Source organism: Magallana gigas, chromosome 4 (genome assembly GCF_963853765.1).
Source record: "Magallana gigas chromosome 4, xbMagGiga1.1, whole genome shotgun sequence".
Lineage (NCBI taxonomy): Eukaryota > Metazoa > Mollusca > Bivalvia > Ostreida > Ostreidae > Magallana > Magallana gigas.
Window position 1 is genome coordinate 23,923,052 of NC_088856.1, and position 21,639 is coordinate 23,944,690.

At 33.4% G+C, this 21,639-nt stretch overlaps 2 protein-coding genes across 5 annotated transcripts; one reads left to right on the plus strand and one right to left on the minus strand.

Moving 5' to 3' along the window:
* Positions 1-4,091: 4,091 nt before the first annotated feature.
* On the minus strand, positions 4,092-7,353 carry LOC105344466 (general transcription factor 3C polypeptide 6). 2 transcript variants are annotated; one of them, XM_066081687.1, is made up of 5 exons: positions 7,267-7,353; positions 6,700-6,780; positions 6,102-6,216; positions 4,806-4,973; positions 4,092-4,341 (listed from the first exon to the last, which is right to left on the minus strand). In XM_066081687.1, exons 1-5 carry the CDS (start codon positions 7,294-7,296, stop codon positions 4,235-4,237), a joined length of 501 nt encoding a protein of 166 aa, XP_065937759.1. In that variant the 5' UTR covers positions 7,297-7,353; the 3' UTR covers positions 4,092-4,234. The 2 variants fall into 2 exon arrangements, with proteins under 2 accessions (XP_065937759.1, XP_065937758.1); XM_066081686.1 differs by having other exon boundaries at positions 4,093-4,344.
* A 2,574-nt stretch (positions 7,354-9,927) lies between these two features.
* On the plus strand, positions 9,928-21,268 carry LOC105344467 (uncharacterized). Of its 3 annotated transcripts, none has more exons than XM_011452250.4 (14): positions 9,928-10,923; positions 14,143-14,232; positions 14,797-14,904; positions 15,178-15,262; positions 15,707-15,768; positions 15,969-16,022; positions 16,226-16,312; positions 16,519-16,539; positions 18,014-18,093; positions 18,488-18,570; positions 18,892-19,086; positions 19,233-19,651; positions 20,610-20,656; positions 21,091-21,268. In XM_011452250.4, the coding sequence occupies exons 1-14, from the start codon at positions 10,810-10,812 to the stop codon at positions 21,158-21,160; spliced, it is 1,515 nt and encodes a 504-aa protein (XP_011450552.3). In that variant the 5' UTR covers positions 9,928-10,809; the 3' UTR covers positions 21,161-21,268. The 3 variants fall into 3 exon arrangements, with proteins under 3 accessions (XP_011450552.3, XP_019929331.3, XP_011450553.3); XM_020073772.3 differs by lacking the exon at positions 16,519-16,539 and adding an exon at positions 16,741-16,779 and having other exon boundaries at positions 9,930-10,923; positions 21,091-21,267; XM_011452251.4 differs by lacking the exon at positions 16,519-16,539 and having other exon boundaries at positions 9,930-10,923; positions 21,091-21,267.
* The last annotated feature ends 371 nt before the right edge of the window (positions 21,269-21,639 follow it).

Consider the following 21,639-nt stretch of genomic DNA (forward strand, 5'->3'; position numbering starts at 1 on the left):
ACGGCAATACTCAAAGATCTTCAAACGATTGCAGTATATTTTGGATTCAAGATAAGAAGGGTTGTATCATAGGCACTTGACTTTTCGGGATTTGATTTGACACTATATCTGCCGATATCATCTTAATTTTGATTGATATCGATAAACCGGGCTGAATTGTCCATCGGAATTTCCTGTGGTGTCTAAATTCGCAGTTGCTGGTGCAAAATGTAAGTTTTTGCATCGTTCCTCTTTGAGACCTCCCCTTATCAGGTCAGCCCAGATCGAAGTTATCTAATTACGGCCTGCGCAATGAGTCGAGACCTTTTTCTTCCCCACAATTTGTTTTACAACAGAAAACCAAGCCTGGCCCAGGCTTATTATACTGGGATTCGCAGCGCATTAAGGGACGACAATGAGGACGAACTCTCCGAAGATGGAGGAGACTACAAGATTCTGGGAGTGAAACAGGAACTGAAGCCAGCTAAACCGGAAGAGGTTAAGGAAGATATATCCTGTAAAGAAGAAGAGACGAATGCTGGAATGATACGGGAGTCCGCGACACGAAGCGGTCGTGGTTTTAGTCGGAGGTTAGATGTGGCGTCTCGGGTACAGAGTAGGGAGTCTCTGTATGCCCCATCTGTGTCCTCCCCGCGCCCGGACCAACAGTTTGATCCGCGCAGATCGCGAAGCCAGCCGACGCATTCAGCTACACAATGGCCAGTGACATTGGAACTCTCAGGTAAAAAAATTCACGATCAGAATGGGAGACATTCTTTGTCTGCTGCTCAAGACAACGAAACAAAGTCTGGCGAACGAGAGACAACGACAACTGATATTACCGAGATTGCTGGGAATGTGGAAAATGTGGACAAGACGGTCAGTGATTCACAGAAAGGAATCTTATCACATTTACCCCCTCTATCGCAATCCCTTGTCAGACAATCTGCCACGCCGTCCGCAAATGCGAAGAAAATGTCGTTTTCGCCTACATTCTACGCGGATTATGGACTTCGATGTGAGAAAACGGATACGTTTCCAGGATTACTTCATCGTAGAAAACGAGAAAAAAGTAATGTGGAAATCGTTAAACAGATAGAACAAAAAGCCAATCGGCATATTTACGCGTGCCAGGTGTTGAGCAATTCCAAGCGAGGAAGCAAAGCTGCACAGAGCGTCAACACCCTGAAACAGACGGTCGGGCCAAAACGGGCGTCTACGTCACAACTGCCAACAACGTTTGTAAGGCAACATTTACACCACGCTCCAGAGAGACAAGCAACATTTGTTGATGTATCGAAACGAGCACCATTCTCGCTTTTCATTCGAACACGAGAATCTCCCGATTTCTCGCGAGCTCCACGTCACAAAACGGCGCCTCTACCGGAAATCAACGGAAGGACACTTATCTTGGGATTTGACACAAAACATTAAAGAATACTCAAGGGATATTACGGCGAAATAAGTTCATTACCAAGTGCATTACTTATGGGATACTGATATTTCGTGATCACATGGGTGATAAATTTGTGCCAAGACAGCCTCACTGTGCGAATACATTGTGCAGAGCTCTTTACGTATACAAAGTATATTATCTTTATGCGTCCAATATTTTTATGCATATAATTATACCATGTTTGTAAAACTAAACTAAGGACTAGATTTTGTTAAATACGTCCAAGGGGCTTTGTGTTTGCAAATTGAATTTTTCCGTTTTTATTCAGTGGTGCAATGCATATATATGGCTGAGAATAGTGCCCATATGCATGATGTTCGGACAGAAAAGTAAATTACATGTTAAGAAAATGACGCCAAACAGAGATGACCTCCTGCAATGTTGCTTAAAATCAAGGCCTATGTTTACCAGGAATCTACAAAATGTATAATTTAGCCGAGATACGTGTTGATTTGGTTTTCCACCACCATTAACAAAGCTTTGTAAAATGTTTATGAACAGGTAAACCTACAGTGTATATATTAGGCAAAAACGTGCTTGTACAAAATCAGAAATTTAAATTGGTCAGCTGTGTGTTTAAATGATTACCATTCAGAAAACAGAATTAAAACTCTGCGGGTGTTTTAAATGCATTGATTACGATTTATTGAACAACGTGACTGAAAGGAGACAGATATGGTTTAACCCTAAGAACCGAAATTAGACGTATTTGTCTACACGAAACATTACTAAAGATTTATTTCATAATTCCCCTGAGGGGGAGATAAAAATCAATTTGTTCGATTTTTCATTTCAATGGTTCAAAAGCAGATGCATTGACATTTCATATTAAAGTTGTTAAATTTTCAATTTAATATTCTTATCGACTTTTATGTGATCTTTAACCCCTTAAAGTGGCACTTTCATGGTGCCTTTACATTTTCCCAAATCAAACCAAAAAATAAATCAGCCTCGATTAAACACCCTAACATTTCTAAAACTCTCAATAAAATATATTATCGTTCATTTAAAAAGCGTGTATTTTATATTTTTCTAATAAAATCTTGACAACAAGTTATTCAAAGAAAATCACGTTGGAAACAGCTGTAAATAATGATTTTAAGATCTAGAGAATTCAAACATATTTTGTGAGATAAGTACAGGTAATTCGTATACACTGTATATGAATTATAAATATTTAAGTCATAATTTATCAAAAAATCAATTTAAAGAAATATCGTATTCTTCGATCCCTTAAAATTTAGGTGCTTTTTTCCCCTTAAAAATCTGCGTCCCTAACTTGTGACGCTTAGTAAAACAAAGCACCGGCAACCACATAGCGACGAATTTACGAAAAGGTGTAACGATGTACAATGTAGAGGATGCTCAAAGCTGCAGAAAAAGCGTAGTATCAATTTCAGATGCATGAAAAATGTTCAAATCCTGTATCGGTTCGTATTTACATGTATATGCGTAATAGGTAATAGATATTTCCAAAAAAAAAGCTTTTAACAAGTTCATTTCACAAATATGTAAAGGGTCTTCACTTAAAGACCGTCTATGCAGTTTGAAAAAAATGGGTTTTTTTTTTATTCAAAAGAAAAATTATATCGCTTAACGGTGTGTATTTTGAGTGTACAAGATTCTAGTTCGATATGAACACAGGGTGTGTGGCATTATTACCATGCAAGGAAAAAAATTGAACAATTTGAGAAAGGACGATGCATGCAAATTAAGTTTTCAAATAATATCTTGGTCTGATTTAAAGTACTAAGCCTTGAATTGTTAACAAATTATGATAATGTAGCTAGCAATTCTTTTCTCTATTTCCTTCATCAAATGATAGATCCCATATGTACCCTTAAATCAGTGTGCAGTTAAATGTAAGTGTCTTGCACATATCGTTAATTTTTTTTTCAAAGGGTGGGGGTGGGGGGGGGGGGGTCTGGTTGAGGCCTATTTTCTGTAATTTGACCGTGTAAAGAGGCATTACTCTAGCATAACTAAGTTTTGTTTTGGAGGAGGGGGGGGGGGGGGTGGGGGGTATTGTGCAATGTCTATCTTTTGGTTTACACATACATTTGTAGCAACCATCTCTTGAACATTTAGGTGCATCACTATATGTATATATCTAACAAATACAATTTAATATAATTTCTTTATGTATCAGTGACTCTTTGCCACAATAATTTCCCTTTATTGTTAATGATTTTGACAATTTATTACAAATAATGATTTCTTTCCCTTAAAGTAAGCTTTCAAATTATTAAAGTACTGTAATACTCTGCTAATGCATTTAAGCCTATCTTTCATTGTATCTCTATTAATGACATCAATGCAATAATTTAAAGAAGAAGCAAGAATGAGATCTTGAGGCAATTTTTTAATCAACCTACAATGTACATGTACATGTATGTAACCTAGCTATAATATATAAATTCAAAAACAGGTAATCAAAATTTTACATCATTTCAACTTCACAAAAAAGGCTTACATACATTTATAGTTTCAAGCCCGCTGTTTCAAAATCGTCTGTACATTTTCATACATGTTATGTGCAAATTTACAAACTACATGACTGTATATTGTCAAATACTGATACACCAGTAGCATAAAATTCAATCATTTGCATAACATTAGCTGCCATCCATTGATACCTTTTTGAACATGTGCCAACAATGCAATCCGATTGTCTTGTTTAGCAATATTCCTGTGTGTTTTCAGTTGTAATCTCTTCCATCATCATCATCATCATCATCATCATCATCATCATGTGTCATCATCAGTGATGTAAAACATTTCCCATAATTCCCTCTACATCTAGGTGACCTCTGAACCTGTCTCCATGGTGGATGGTCTATCTACGTTACCATGGTTATTGTCTGTGTTTTCGGGTGTATTACTACTCTGCTGAGTCTCCTGAGAGCCTGCTAATACAAGGAAACCCAAGTAAAAAATATAAAGAGTAAATTAATTTTAAAATAAGCAAGAAAAATACAAAAAGGCTTGAGTGTATTTTGTCAAGAGGATCATTTTGCATGCATACCATAATACAAGTAATAATAAAAAATCAAACATATGAATTTTTCTTTTTAAAAATAGATTATAAATATACAGCATTGCTAAAAAATTTGATGATCAACATTTATTTTATTCATAAGTGTTATCAGATGTTATCTGATGTTACAAAGCTTCCCAGCCATAAAATGAAGTACTGTTTGTACATGTTAATGAGCAAAATAAACATGCACATAGAGCAGCATTTTTATGTACTACATCTACCTAATGGGAATTGACTTTTGGATATATAAACCTGTGCATGCAAAATATTTTTCTTTGCTCATTCTTTGTATTTTGGAGAGAGAGAGAGGGGGAGAGAGAAAGGACCAACCTGTTGATGTGTTTGGAATCTCTGATGTATAAGAACTAGTTGTGCTTCCTGTTTCCTTGGTTTCCTTGGGTGATATAAATGCTCGATTCAAATCTAATTTCTTGTCCAAGCATGTAATATACTCGAGTTTGGCACACTCTTTGCCTTTCCTCACGTCAGTTTTAATATCTAGAGGAAAAATAATTTTACATATATTTACATGTATATTCATTTAATTTTAATACAAAAAGTGATTTCAGCGTCTTTATAGAAAGATTAAAATACAATTCTTTAATGACAATTCTTTGAATATTGCAGATGCCTTACTAATGAGAGTTAATTATATGCCTAGGCCATTTAGTATCAAATTGTGAGAGGATAAAATCACAAGCACTGAACTCTTGTCATAATTTTATATAATGTATTATAGCTTTGTTTTACATGTCCTACAGTTGCTAGGTAGTTGTAAATTTATTTTCAAATCAAGAGAGATAACTCTTGAATGACTGTTTAAATTGACCAATACCCAATGGTACAACTGAATCCTCAGACACAGCCTTTTCTTTCTAATCTGTTTTTCTAGTCAATAATACAAAACTTTATTTCTCCAAACTTAGCATATTTCACTTGAAAAGAATTTATTTGGCATCTATTACATAATTCACAAGTACTGATGTAAGTCATTATTTTATCAAACAGTGTATTCGAGATTACAGTATATAATTAGCATACTTGTGAACTTGCTGACAATATTAGCCTACTTTGCAGGTACATGTATTGAATCTGTAACATAATGATCTTTATCATTCTAGTGGTCTTTATAATTAGGTGAACACATTGATTATGGGCGATACCATTGAAAAAAATGCAGACAGTTTACAGCTTTTGCTATTTCCTCCCCAGTAGCAAATCTATCTGATGTACATTGTAGATAATGTAGGGTGCGTGTGTCGAACCCCCCCCCCCCCCCCCCCCTCCCCCTTGATTCTGGAATTTTCTCTATATAATATACCTATTTCAATTATGTACAGCTCTAAAAACACTGTTTTATATAAATGTTTAGGCAGCCTTTCCCCTCCTTTTCGAAGAAATACTTCAACATCCTTTTCAAAGTGAAAATAATACCTCTATCCACTGGATCCCACACTGCACTTTCATGTAACACAGCTTTAAAATTGTAAATACTAGTAATCCTGACCAATGGATTTTATCATACAGTCTTATAAATCATCTCTGTTCACTTGTAAGTATGAATATTACATAAAACTAGTGCTGTTTTAAAGAATTGTTTGAAATCAAGAGGAAAAAAACATTTACCTTCAGATGATGGGTCTTTCTCCTCCATGATGATGTAGGTTCCTAGAGGTGCCACATATTTCCCTGAGAATGTGTAGCCATCTACTTGCAAGTAAGGGGTTTCTGTACCTATTCCCTGAGAAAATTTTAAATAAGTCCACAGTACAGTTAAATCCAAGCAAACCAAACTCTCACATTTCAATGAATCTGGTATACGCTGTTTTCAACAGAAAAATATTAATTTAGTGTAAAATATGAGATATTTATATTAGATATTAGATCTAATGTCAAAGACTGAGTTTGGTGGTGATATCGATGATTGGGTTTCTCAAGATTTGAAATCTATATACATTGCACAATGTATGTAAGCATATATAAGGCTTTGATTTCTTCTACAACAAAAAAATGCAATAGTTAATATACATGTACATGTACATAGTTTTGATCCAAGATGTCACTGAAAAGTCAGAAACATTAATAATAAGATGAGAAACATTAATAACAAGATCTTGATCTTAAACCAATGTAACTCAAGTAGTTGTGTTTTTTACAAACTGTACATTTTGCTGTCAAATATTATGCATACAGTCATTTAGTTTTTCTTTTGAACGAAACTTACTAAAACTTTGCAATTTCCCTCGGCTGTCTGCAGGAAGTCTGGCTCTAAAATGCCATGCAATTCAGCAATCAAAATTTCCTCCTGAAATATACAATATGTTATACATGAAGTACCGCATGCCATGGATTAAGAAAATTTATTGCTTTGGGAAAATACCATATGTACACAATGAACAAGAACTTTAACATTCTTTACAAAGAAATCTTAAAATCATTTTTAGACAAAAATTTGCTCCTGAAATATACATGTTATACATGTACATGTAGTATCACATGCCATGGATTAGAAAAATTTATTACTTGGGGAAAATACCATATGTACACAATGAACAAGAACTTCAACATTCTTTACAAAGAAATCTTAAAATCATTTTCTAGACAAAAAAGATCAATTAAGTGGAGCAATATATATTGACTGATTACTGATGACAAAACGTATGCAGGTACAGCAACAAAAATAAAACAGTTAACAAGTGAACGTTATCTAAACATGTTACAAGCATGGTATATCGACATTGTGTCCAAATATTACATTAAAAATACAAGGCATTGATAAAAGACAACGCACCTCTTCTTCCCATTCTTCCGACGAATCCATGCTGTTGCTCTACTTTCACTTTCCACGGGTTTTTTAAAATCAGTTTCCCGATCCCGATTCTTAAAATAGAGAAAATGAAAAAGTTAATTACAAAGCATTAGCAACCTCTTTTCAACATAACATTTTGTTCTAAGTTTTTTTTTCGGGTTTTATTTTTTTTTTTAATTTTATAAATGTCTATGGTGATACTCTCCCATATCAGATACAGACACATTTTAGTATGGATGTACATGTACATACATAATCTATAGGTTTCTCAAGAACTTTGATTCCACTATAAATGTAAATAAGAAAGTACCCACAATTAACCATACTGATTTTAACTAAAGTATAGTTATAAAAGCTTAAGATCCCATGGATTGACTGTACACGTATGCATACTCTTTTGTTATATCTGTACATGTACATTTAGAATGAAGGAATTAATCAATTATGGTATAAAGACTAAACGACCAGTCAAATGCAGAAATGGTTATTTCATATTGAAAATTCTTTTAAGGGTCACATGTATATCATAATTTTTTAATCAACTTTTTGATATAAAAAGTACTTTACCATTAAAATATCGACAAATATTTGTTTAATTTCGAACGTCAAATCACTGTCTTCCTCTAGAGACCAGTCGAGACTGTACATGTAAAAATGAATAAGCGTTCCTTTTTTACGATTGACGCTGTGCCTCTTGTATAATAGCAATCATGTAGCATATGAAATGCACATGTCCTGGAGTGTAATTTTTTTTCATTTAAAAAATAATACTTATACATGTACATGTATATACATGTAGATTCTAGGTTTTGTGAAAGTCCAAAATACTTTTCTATATAAAAATGTTGTGAATTGATGACCGCTTTATAAACTCAAAGAGCTCTGTTAATTCATTATAATAGTTTAGATTTATGAATCAGTTTGTCCTTTCTGAGTAGTTCCTGGGTACCCTTTTCTCGCTTTTTCTATAATTTATACGACACCTCTGATATTTTATCAACAATTGTTTACATATATATACATGCATGTATTATGTACCTTGTGTACCGTCACATTGATTGTGTGAGTGAAATAAACTGAATGAAATTGATTTTTCATGTTTTTGAATGCAATCAAAATATCTGTGAACACAACAATACACATGTATGTATAATAGTTATACATAATAAGTCATATCGTGCATGCCAACTACATGTAAAGTGTAAAGCATTGTCTCAGTATACTTTGTATCCTCAAAATATGTAAATGAAAATGTATATACATGTATACATGCACGCGACATTCCCTTTTATTATTTCATTTATATATTCAGTTTAATCTGTTAATATAGAACCATTTTAACAAGACCTTGGACTTTCGGTTGGCCGTAGCTATCTATTTCTTGCGTCAAAGCAAGTTGAAAATGACGCGGTTTCAAGCGAAATATGCACCGATTGCGTAGTCTTAGCTCAAAAGCCAGACAAATCTTGTTGCCTTCAAAGAGCAATGGCCGAGTGGCTGACAATTAATGAAATAGACAGGCCTACGTCACATTGCTGTTTGACACATCTACCCAAAGTCCAAGCTCTTGGTATTTAATGGTTCTATATACTGCATACCTATCTTAAAGAATAAGACGTCCTGGAATTATAGAAAGTGCAGCCAAAAAATGCATGTTCAATGAACAATCAATTGAAATCCATGCATTTATGCATTACAAAACGTCTTTCCTATCAATTATCGTTGAATTAGCGTTAAGGTCTTAAGATCAATTTACTTGATTACAATTACAAAAATTGAATTCTCATGCAGCGTCGGGGTGGGATTTAGATTTGAACATCAGATTTAAATGATTAAATTGAACGCTTGAAAAGTGAATAACTGGAAATGACAAAGGATTAAGTTTATTTGTTTGGGATTATATATGTGTGCAATAGTCATGAAAAACGAGATTTAATCGGCTTATAATTGCAAACTCGATTTGACCTTTCAATTTTTCGATTACCAAGTGCATTATGAATGTCTAGACCGAAACAGATTTTCATTTCCTACAAAGATATATATCTTTTAAAATGTCTAATTTGAAATACCGGTATATCGAGCAAAGAAACTGGATAAAATCAAATAACTGACCTTTTATATCATTGATGCTAAGTCGAATGTAAAATTTTGAAACATAATTTAAAAAGAAATAATTATATGTCATTTAGAGGACAATTCCATTCAAAAATTGATTTCATAATGTAGCCACTTATATATTACATATTTAGGGCAACGAGAATCACTTAATCGAAATCTATCAGCGATCGATCAGCGATGTTGGCGTTTAACTCAATAAGTTTTTAAATCAATCAATTATGAAGTCCATTTAGGTCCCACCAAATCCCCACTTTTACGAGGATGCTTAAATACACACAACTTTTGAACTTCCGAAGTGAATTGAATGGAGTGTTTGCATTTCGTACCCTTTTATCGTATATTTCAGCGTGTTAGCACTCTGATTAAATGAAATTGAATATATCGCGATCATGAAAGCGAATGTAAACTCAAGTTGGGGGAAAACTTACTTAAAATACTCCCCAGGTCCTGGTACAAAGAAAAATAAAATATTTGTTTGTGTTTGGCTATATATGCACTTAGAGAGTTTATCAAACAATTCATCTTTGGTTCTATGTAAAGTGAAAAGGAAAAAAAAAACCCTCTCTGGAAAAAAAAAAATCCAGCCAATGCCAATTTGACGAAGTAGATTGAATTTTGAAGTGAATTTTTAAAATCTGAAATTGAAAAACCTGTTTTTTGATTTTTCACCAGTGACATTATTGCGAGCCATAAATTCACCCGAGGCTTTGATCGTTATTGGTCGTTTGACTTTCGTTGGAAACAATTTTACTAGATACAAGCCTTTGCCGTGGCAAACCACATGCACGTTAAAGGCCTTTAATCGCCTTGTATAAACTTTCGCGAGCGCATTAGTTAAAACCAATTTTATATGTTTAAATTCCTCTGTTCTAACGTGGGACTCAAACTGTGATTGAAAATTATTCAATGGATCGTCGAGTGGTGTAACAGTTTCGAATATTTTCATTGTCCTGTTGTTAAAACTCTCGATCCTTTTTCTTTTCAATTTGCGGGTGAAATCTGGCGAAAAAATGTGAATTTCGTTGGACTGTCCCTCAATAATCGCGACCAAGGAGCTTCGCCCGTGATTAAGCGATTAAATACAGGGATTATCATAAAGTCAGGAGTGGGGATTTTAAACACAGATGACAACAGTATTCATGTTTATACCAAGATAGTGAACGAGATTTGGTGGAATTATGACCAAAAATTAATTATTTGAGGGGGAATAAATTCGCTGACGCATTACAGAGGAACGGCAGTTGTTTGTTTCAAAACGGTCAACAATTTTTTGGATGGAATTTAACAACATTCACAAGTTGGCCCTACAGAAACCCTGTCGGACGTTGAAACATCGGTGTAGATCGATTTTTAGGGGATAATTTTTTTTAAATCTAATAAGTGGAATTGAACCCGCATCAGTGAACGATGGGTATGGATAAATTAAAGTGGAACTTCCACAGTCTAGAGCAGCTTCACTATGCCGTAAACTCTACACTCCGATATGCCATGCAAAACGAGAGATGTAAGCGGTGGAGCAAGGTAGGATACAGAATTGTGATACATGTGTATCATGGACATAAATATGTAATACACATGTACATAGATATGTAATTTACTGGGCATAGACATGTAATATATTGAGCATTGATATGTAATACACCGTAATTACATGTAAATATGTGATATATCGAACAAATATGTAATATTTTTAACTTACATGTACAGGTGCAGACATGTATATCATATGCAATATTTTGGACATAAAATTGTATTTATGATATATTGGGCATTTATATTCAATATTTTGGACACAAATATGTAAAATATTGGACAAGGATGTGTTACATTTATCAAATCAAAGCTGAGAAATTGATTTTCACTTCTTGAAGTGCAATTAAATTGAATCGCACCCTATAAATTAAATTATTATATAACTCTTTGTGCTACAGACCCCACCCCACCCGTCTACTCACACCCCCCCCCCCCCCTAATATCTGCTATAAAGGTATTTGACTTCTAATGCTCAACACAGATTGGCTTAATCTTGGACATTAAAGAATTCCAATTTCATTCCTTTCCTTTTTTTATTACCGTCAGAAATGAAATGAAAATCAATTCTAATATTGTCAGCAAGCTTTACCCAACAATCACTTCAAGTTTATTGATAAAAAAATCTTCAGACAGAAATCAGAAAGGTTAAGAATTCTTTATGATAAAAAAAACCCAGATTGATAACGAAAATCCAAATCATGGCAAGCAATGTTTTCTACTTGAAGGTAGCTGTGAAGACCAAAATAATTCCCAATTTCGGTTTTAAACACTAATGTATCAATAGCAAGAAGTGTGTATATTACATAATTATGTAGGCAACTAATAATCTAACAGAAGTTTCTATTGCAGTTGATTTCATTGGTTTAATATTAATCTATTAATATTCTCGTCAAGTTTTTTCATCTTTTTGCTCCCTATGGATACCCCATTCTACATTTTTTTGAGAGCTTTAATACACGGTCGGTTAACATGTCAAAAGCAAGTTTAACATCTTGTTGACAATATTTGACAAGGTTTCATAAACTCAGGAAAACCCACGTTAGAGTGCATGATTTGTGTATTGTGTGTTTAATTACACACTGATTTCTCAACAAGTGCTTCTTTAAGCCAATTATACATAGAGACTTAGCTCTGCTCTTCTTCCATTTCCAAACGTCTCGAAGGTGAAAGTAATATGTCAATATAGACGGGCGATTAACAAAAAATCATTAGTTTACTATTGTGATCGAAATTGAAAGGCGTTTTCTTGTCAGACGTATTCCTTCAGAATATGATGCAAATAACAGTTTTTAATATCATTTTTTAATAATGACATTGATTTAGTTATATCATTCACGGAGAGAGAGAGAGAGAGAGAGAGAGAGAGAGAGAGAGAGAGAGAGAGAGAGAGAGAGAGAGAGAGAGAATCTTCTTTGTCTCATGCACGGCTTTAGTTTTCACATTACTCAGAATGGTGCATGTACATGTATCTATGGGTAAAAAACGTAGAGAAAGAATCTTAGAAAAATCTTGACTATGTACTGAAATCTACATACTTATAATTATAAGCTATTCCAAATAAGCTTAGTTGTTTGGTTAATTCACAGTTTATACTCTGTATCCATTTTCAGAAAAATCTAAGTTTACTCAAAGTTATCTGTCATAACAGATGTATTCCCCAGTTCAGACATTGTTTTCCATGCCCAAATGTTGTTCTATTCCGAACCGATTGACTTTTTAAAAGAAAAATTGATTCTTGGATATATCGCACAGCGAATCCATGTACAGATAATCTCAAAGATTACACAAGAAAGTCCCGTTTAGGGGGCCATATTGCACAAAACCTTTCACTGTTAATTAATCAAAGTTAGCATTATGTCCTGTTGGGAATCAACAAGTACATAATGGACGTCATGCCTTGGTAGCCTCGTATTAAGTAAAATCTCTATAGCGCTCTTAGATAACGAAGCTAAACGGACCAATTTTAGCACATACACGATAAAGATGTCGACTTGCTGATTTAAAACGTCAATTCAGGAAACTTTAAATTAATGATCACGGAAAACCACAGCACTTTAGATTCGTGTCCAAAAGCACATTTTTCTGCCATAAAGAGTAAACCCTGAGAGAGAGAGAGAGAGAGAGAGAGAGAGAGAGAGAGAGAGAGAGAGAGAGAGAGAGAGAGAGAGAGATTTGTGATATACATGCATGTATGTAGTCTAGCGATTTTCCTTTAAATGAGTAACGAAGCTATCGTCGTTTAATAATTATCGGTATAATTTTTAAGTGAATCCGTACAGTAGAATGTTAACTAGCTGTTCTCTGAAAGGACAAAATCATTCTTGTTAAATATTCATATGACCAACTTGTGAACATCGCAATTTTTAAAGTGGTTTAGTTGCTGTTTAAACATCTTTTATAGTCAATGTATATGTGTTAAAAACCACACCCCAAAACAATTTACATTTATGTATACCACGTCAAAAAAGCATTCAATTTGACAAACGAAAGGGTTTTAAAATTCATTTTTGTAAATACATGTATACATGTACTCTTTCAGCTGGGAACCATCGTTGTCAGATCATCCCACACACACTGAAAAAAATCTTCTTCATGATATCTTATTTACATTTCGGACCAACTATTACCGAGAAATAACGTGTACATGAGGATGAGTGAATACATGTGGCACTTGTTATACGTGTATAACATGATGACATAGTGACAATATAAGACGATTTGTGTATTTTCACCGTATCCCCATGTCCTTAACTGTGTGCTAGATTTTTAACTAATAGCATACTTATTCATGTATTTATACATAATATTGTACAGATGTATATCTTTTCTGTATCTTGATACAGATATTACATACATGTATCACTTGTTTTACCAACAACTCCTTGATACAAATACTCAATGACAAAAACCATAAATACATTATCACTATGTATGATGATACACGCACGTGTATTCACTATACGTAATACATGTATAACATGAACTCTGCATCATCAACACGTTATAGACAGCTGTGGATGATCCCCCCCCCCCCCCCCAAAAAAAAAAAATAAATAAAAAAAAATAAAATAAAAATCAACAAACACACACTGAGACGCATACTCGTATAAACCACAGCTAAATCATCTCTATGTACCATGATACGTGTACATGTATTCACTATTATATTTATTTACTTATATAACATGGACTCTGCATCATCAACAGGTGATAGAGACATACAACCTGCTGCTGTGGATGATTGACCTCAAGAACCTGCCCGACGACTACGAACCCCCGTCCATGTATAACATGCTGGTACAAACTCGTTTTACTCATTCATATGTAACTGGGTCTTCATTAATCAAAAGGCTGTACACTTTCAAGTGTACACATATACAAGACAAATACACGTTTTCTTTTTTTAAAAATACTTGCCACTTCATGTACATGTATATATGCATGACTTGTACAAGACAATGAAAGAAAAAAAAATCCATCTCCAAAATCGACAGAACCAAACAAAAAAACAACAACACATTTCTATATTTCGGATATATTTATATATATTTATCAGATTGACTCTGAATTATTTGAAAATGAAGATAATCTGAAAATCGATGAAATGAAAACAGAAATACATGTAAATGTTTAGTAGTTACATTATTTGTAATATAGATTAGTTACACGTGACTCATAACATAGACTTTACATCGTTACTTTGGTAAAAAAAAAAAAAAAAAGGCAACTTAAAATCAAATTTTATATTCATAATCAAACAAGTACAAAATGAAACGGATTTAGGGTAGGTCTACAACTTTAATTCACCTCCTTAGGCCTTGTAGAAAGTATTCAAAAGAGTTACAATGTTATATTTTTTAGCTCTATGAGACGTACTACCACGTGGGAGTCGCATACCAGCACGTGGGTGACCATAGGAAAGCTTCCGAGGCGTATACGAACGCCATCAACACTGTGTCAATTCCCAAGGTAATCCGAACGGCCTGGACCAACCCCCCCCCCCCCCCAAAAAAAAATATACATAAACTATATAATTCTATGTTATTGCTCTTGTTCGCCAAGAAAAACAGTTTTATATTAAATAGAAAAGTAACGACAATTTGTAGAATGTTTATTATAGACTTAAAGTTTATGATTCTTTAATACTCCTGATTACACGTGTATCTATAGGTACATGTACCTTAAAGTAGTTTGAAATTTAAGATATACAAAGACACACGTTAATACGATATACTCTTTCAGAATGGTTGTTTGGCTGGCTGCGTCATCAACTCCTGTCTGATGACGCCACTGTACGCCAGGAGGGCTTTTACTTATATACGACTAGGTAATGCAACTAATTCGTACCACAATCAATATCTTACGTTTCATTGAAATTTTATCTACATATTGTATGATAGAAATCGTAAGTTAACAGTAATGATCATTATTAACTATATATAAATATCATATTGAGAGAAAGTATTTGAACATTGTGTAAATTCAGTCACATATTGTTTTTATAGTCGGTACTCGCTTAAAAATGTTTTTCTTCGGTGTTTCATGATGAATTTAAAATTTGTCACGTTGAACTTAGTTTGCCAAGTTGTGTAAGCTGGTTTGTTTATATTGTTATACTATACACAAGTGACGTAACGTTTTATTTCAATTTTGTTTTTTATTTAACAAAATGATGACTTTCTTACTGACAAAGGGGTTGAAATGTACAGAAATGTGTGTATGTTGTTTTGATATGAATGTAAATATTTGTTTGGATATTTCAATATTGTAGGTGAAATAAAAAGTGCCTTAAAAGACGCCGAAAAAGCAGTCGTTCTAGACAGCAAAAATCCGGTAGGTTCAATCCTTTTCAAATGTTCATGATGTTGCTGAATTTGCATGATAAACAATTCTATGCAATGTTTGATTGATGTTTAAATCATCTAACATGTACAGTGTATATCTATTTCATTCATGCTTAATTGTTACATATAATATGATTCACTGTTATATCGATGCCACTTCCATAATATCAACAATTTGAAATATTTCAGGACGTTTATTGTATTCGCGCACTCACAAAGAGTTCTTCTGATAATGAAGGGGCGGTAAGTGTGTTTTGTGTATAAGATAATTTGAATATATGTAATGTGTGTCTACTTATTGAAAAAATATACATAAATAAGTATTACTTATTGAAGTCAAGTATTTATAACTTAACTTAATTTACATATAAAATTGATTTATTTTCATTTAACACGATTTCTAATTTATTGAAAATGATATATGACGATGTTTTCTCTATCAAAAGGCAATTAAGGATGTTGAGCTTGCACTGAAACTGAAGCAAGGGCACATGTGTTCATTGATGTTACGTTCGGCGCTAACTAAGCCCCTGGTAAGATCAGACTTACTATCTTTATTAGATTAGATTAGATTAATCCATTAACTATAGCAAAAGTGTAGAAAATATATATTTATACGTATACTAATTAGAATATTATAATTCTGTGAAAAAGTAAGTATCTATATTCCTCTTTTTATCAAGGTATAAACAATAATGTTAATTAGTTTCTTAGTTACAGTAATTTCAATGTGTTTTAGAGCAAATCCTATAAGAAATCGGTAATTGTACTTATTCTTTCTTTAGTAACATGTATATTAGATACATGTATACACACCAATGGATTGAATGCACAATTATGATTACCTGTGTATGTTTTATTTTGTTATAGGCACATGCAATATGAAATAGTATTATATCAATATACAAGCTTCTAACATTCTGTGACCATTGCTTTGTTTTCTTTTCAATTTGGATCAAAGGTCAATCAATTTTCGAGTTTGTTTGCTGTTGGCCTGAAGGTATATGGTGTAATACTACAGGTCTACGTTGTATGTCTTGTGTGTGCTGTGTAATACTAATATCAGAAATATTTTGGGCTACGTTGTCTGTATATAAACACCAGAGTATGTTGTGAATCAAATCGTCCTTGCAATATACATGTTCACACTTCATATGTTATATATTCAACCACTCTTATTTTAATATCATGAATATTTATATAATTTTACTTTAGTTATATAATTTTACTTTAATTACATGTACATCCCAAAATCTCAAGTTTATTGCAAAATATATGTCAAAGATAAAATTGTAATTATGGATGAAATGTAAATCAAAATTACGACGACGATGTACATGTACTTATTATACTATTCTTCAATTAATAATACAGAGACCTTTACAGTCACGTTGTGTCATCGATTCCTAAAATGCTTTTATCAACATTGCTAAAGATATCAATTCTAAAATTCAAAGAGAATGCGCATGCTTATCATTGTTAAATGTTGTATTAACTTCCTGTTCAGCACCATCTATACTCTAATAATAAATCAACGTCCAACCCATTTCATTACACTAATAAAGATAACTGATTATAAGCACTTACATATATATTCAATAGTGTTCTGCATTTTAAAGTTCATCTTTGAAGAAAAAAAGATTCTAGAGAGCAGATCAAATTGTTTCAAGCTCAAGACTTGACATAAAAAGAAGAGCTTGGTATAGAGTGACCAGTATTCAGTTAGGGAAGAAAGGAACATGTAGTGTAAAAAGGAGCTTCAGTAAATATGAATTTTTCTTAGGTTAGAGGTTCGCTAAATGTATTCATGTGTTTCATCAATATTTTGCATTGCTACATGTATTCATATCGGATATTAAAAATGTAAATTAATTGCTTTCTGTTGATATTTTGGAAAATTGTTTGATCAATAAATTTTACAAAGTGTTAACATTTAAGTAAAATACACTGTCCATGATAAATGATTTTAAAGTTTATTAATTACCTGGTAACCTATCCTGTAGGATTCTAACAGGAAATGTACAAACAAAACAGGTTTTAATTTAATTTTATATTCGAATGTTAATAAGCTATTATATAGAGAAAAGAATTTTTAAAAATCTACAATGGATTACTAAGCGACAAGTTTAAGATTTTGTTTTTCTCAATTTTGGCATTTTGTATTCAACTTGTTACACTTGTACATTTGACCTTGAAATCGTATTCAAACATGGTCGCAATTTTTTTTTATGCAGGCAGATTCGAATGCTGAGACAGAGAGCTGTGCAACGGTCACTAACTTTCGTCATCCGCGCATAATGGAATTCTATGATAAGTATGCAGTTTAAACAACAATTGTATCGCAACCCCCCCCCCCCCCAAAAAAAAAAGCCCATTTACGACTGTGCTGTCCTACAGTAACTCTAACTTAGGGGTGTTTTTTGTTTTATAAATACATGAAGGCAAGACCAGGTTTAAAATGGTACATCTACATGTATATAATGGTTCATTATATACAGTAGAAAACGCTTATAGCGTACATGCTTATAATGAATTAACGTGTATAGTGTTTTTAATTCTCCCCAGGGTTTTTAAACATATTGCGATATGAACAGATAAAATAAATGAGGTTTTTAACGAATTAAATTATTGCCCGTCTCCTCATTATATGCTTGTTTTACTATATAAGATTAATGATTATTAATAAAGCATTACTTTTAATCTTTTAGATATTTGTTCACCCTATGTGTACCCCACACGATAGTTCAGATAAATCTGACACCAGACAAACCCAACAAAAAACAACAAACAGGTACTGTCAGTTATTTTCATTACGAGAGTTTCTGGTAAAGAGCTTTTACCCTAACTTTTAATTTAAATGCAATTCACTGGCAAATTGCATTTCGTATTTTTATTCATTTTTCCGAGATAATGAAATATTGTATTGTTACATTGCATTAAATGCCCTGCGCGGATCCTTTTTTCCAGTTTTTACTATGTGAAGAAAATAAATTTGAAATTTCCCGGGGGAGGGGATCTCCTCCTCCCCCTAGATCTGCGCATGAAAGTTGTTTCATTCTGAACTTTCAAATTTAAACCTAGCTCTATTCAAACATTTTATTTACAAACTTAGAGGCACAAAAGGAAGGAACACACGGCAATCTGAAACAGAGACCTGCTTCCGCCCCGGACAGTATCTCGGTGGAACCGTTCAAGTGTGGAACCTCCTGTAAAGAATTTGATAAGATGGTTACAAGAAGGCGAAAGGATTATGGAGAGGCAATCCGGAAACATATAAGTCGACCAAAGACCGCAACGTCATTTTTCGGTTAGTATTAAAAAGTATACATACATGTAGGAATCTTATCCCACTTCTCTGCGACTTATGGATACTGAAGCCGAGTTCTTACTGAGTTTTAAGTACTAAATAAATGTAACTTAAATGTTGATATTAAAAAAAATCTTATTTTTAAGAACAATTACAACGTGAAAGGAGAAAGCAAGCAGACGTGCAGGAAATGGAAAGGCGACGGGCTGTTTCTGCAGGCGTGAAACGTCTTAATGAAATGGCACTAGTTTCCGGAACTGCGCACGCAGATTCACACGCAAAATTAAACAATCGAATACAATCGGCGCCCGTAATACGTCATATGAAAACAACATCCACAACGATACACATTTTAAACAACTCTAAACCTCCAAGGCCGGTCAAACCTCAAAGGGAAAGCGAAAATAAAGAGAACATTAGGAGTTCCTCTAATGTCAGTAGTGCAAAAGATTCCGAGTTACGCAGAAACAAGTCGGTGTCAATGAAAGAAAAAGACGAGAGAGTTCAAAGAATTCCCTCATCAACTAAATTTACCTTTCCAACACCTGTTAATTACTCTACACCGGTAAGTCATTGGTTGCCATTTTAAGTACATAATTTTCAAAACACACTTTTAACTAATAAAAAAAAATAGTCTATTTATTTACATCTATATCACCCCTGCGAATGTTATTGTCATTTAAATTTTAAATCACGTGGTTTTATTTGACCCTTTCAGTTTCGCAGTAAAAATCGTGCCTCGTGTTTATAGTCTATTTTAGAGAATCTAGGTACTTGTAGTCAAATATAAATTCTAGAGGTTTATTAATTTTAAACTTTATCTTCAATAATTGCTGGGTAAAATGTGTCCTAGAAATAAATGTGACAATGCAAAAATAGTTTTTTTTCTGCTGTTGCTACAACTAACATGCGTAGTAGACATCCCCCGGCCCCTAAGAATTAATTTTCGATCCGCGCCTGACCTAGTAATAACACTAATAGTGAAACAGACTGTACTATTTTATGCAAAATGTTCATTGAAAATGGCTCGATATACTAAGTTTTTATGCAAAACATTCACCCATTATTTTTTTTAAAAACATGGTATCGCACTCCACAAGCATCAAACACGGCTATAATTTTATTAAGCAACCAAACGTTTATATTATCAACCACTCTACATGTGGTTGAACACGAACTATAACTCTGTTTCGAGTATCGTCGTTTAATTTAAAAAACCGCTAGATGGTAATATAAGACATACATCATGTTTTAACATAAATCAAGGTAGAATATGATATGAAAATCGACCAGTACTTACGTATTTTGAGAATATTATCCGAACACTCATACTTCCGCTCGAAATTTCACAGGAACTGAACAAATCTCGGTGAAGTCTCGTGAACTTTCATTCGAGCACCTCTGGACTTATTACATACTTAGCAACGATAAAGAAAACATTCCGAACACATTCGCAGGGGTGTATATTGAATTTGATTTTAATCAGAACGAATATTTGTGAATACAATGTCAATTCACCTTAGGTCTTTCAACCACTGAACATCAAAGATGCACCTCGAATGTACTACAAGTAAGTCAGTCTGTTAGAGCTTAGACAATATGCCATTTACTCATTTCTAATCAAAATAAGAAACCATTCGAAGGCAAAACGTGTCAGAAATAAACAGTTTGCAAAAGAACTTGGTAATGTATAATTGAGAGTAATTTTTTTTTTTTAATCAATTATGGTTGAAATAAAAGGAGGAAAATCTCACATTGTGATTTTTGTAAGCATTAGCTACAGATAAAAATGCTTATAGCGAACAGGCTTAAAATGGAGTCTTTTTCATTCCCTCTCATCTTATGGCGTATCATATTAACTTTTCGGATATAACCAAATTTCAGTTATAACGAATCAAAAATCGAACGTCCCAGGTCATTCGCTTTAAGCGTGTTAAACTGTACGCTTACCTACATGTATTTTCATTATAGAATTCCGACTTACCATCTATTATTATTTTCCAGACCATGGAAGGGCGACAAACTCCCGGTCGCCGAGGTCAATCGACATGTACTCGCGCCATGTTGGAAGTAAAGCGTGCCACGTTATAGTGTCATGTGTATTACGTATTTTGTTAATTTATTTCTAATTATATGAAGTTGCAAATAAATACACCTAGCTCAGAAACAAAAGAATTTTGTCATTTATGTGCATCCCTCCCTCTCTCTCTCTCTCTCTCTCTCTCTCTCTCTCTCATTTTATATTATAAGCATAACAAAGGTGAGATTGCATATTCTCAAAAATTGACTTATCAAGGATTATTTGACGTAGCTGAAACAGGTGGTTCAAGTAATGGGTAATGGACGTCACAACACGTGTAATTGAACCGCCACCCATTGATTTTTTTTTTTATCATATTTTCTTCTCTTTTATTGAAGGGGGGGGGGGGGGTGATCATTCCTTACAATACGGTATCAATTTTCTTAAACTGAAAGTGTGATTTGCGTATAGAGGCTTATATGCGTATATTCACTTAAAGAACAAAAATCAACAAATTTAATAATATTTTACAG

Bases quoted from the DNA above. Each gene is read 5' to 3' on its own strand.
- LOC105344466 (XM_066081686.1), bottom strand. From the start codon at position 7,296: ATGGATTCGTCGGAAGAATGGGAAGAAGAG. The intron at 6,781-7,266 runs GTGCGTTGTCTT...TGTATATTTCAG, and splicing joins CGGAAGAATGGGAAGAAGAG to GAGGAAATTTTGATTGCTGA. The intron at 4,345-4,805 runs GTTGGTCCTTTC...TCCTTGTATTAG, and splicing joins GATTCCAAACACATCAACAG to CAGGCTCTCAGGAGACTCAG.
- LOC105344467 (XM_020073772.3), top strand. From the start codon at position 10,810: ATGGGTATGGATAAATTAAAGTGGAACTTCCACAGTCTAGAGCAGCTT. The intron at 14,905-15,177 runs GTAATCCGAACG...ATACTCTTTCAG, and splicing joins ACACTGTGTCAATTCCCAAG to AATGGTTGTTTGGCTGGCTG. The intron at 18,094-18,487 runs GTATGCAGTTTA...TTAATCTTTTAG, and splicing joins ATAATGGAATTCTATGATAA to ATATTTGTTCACCCTATGTG.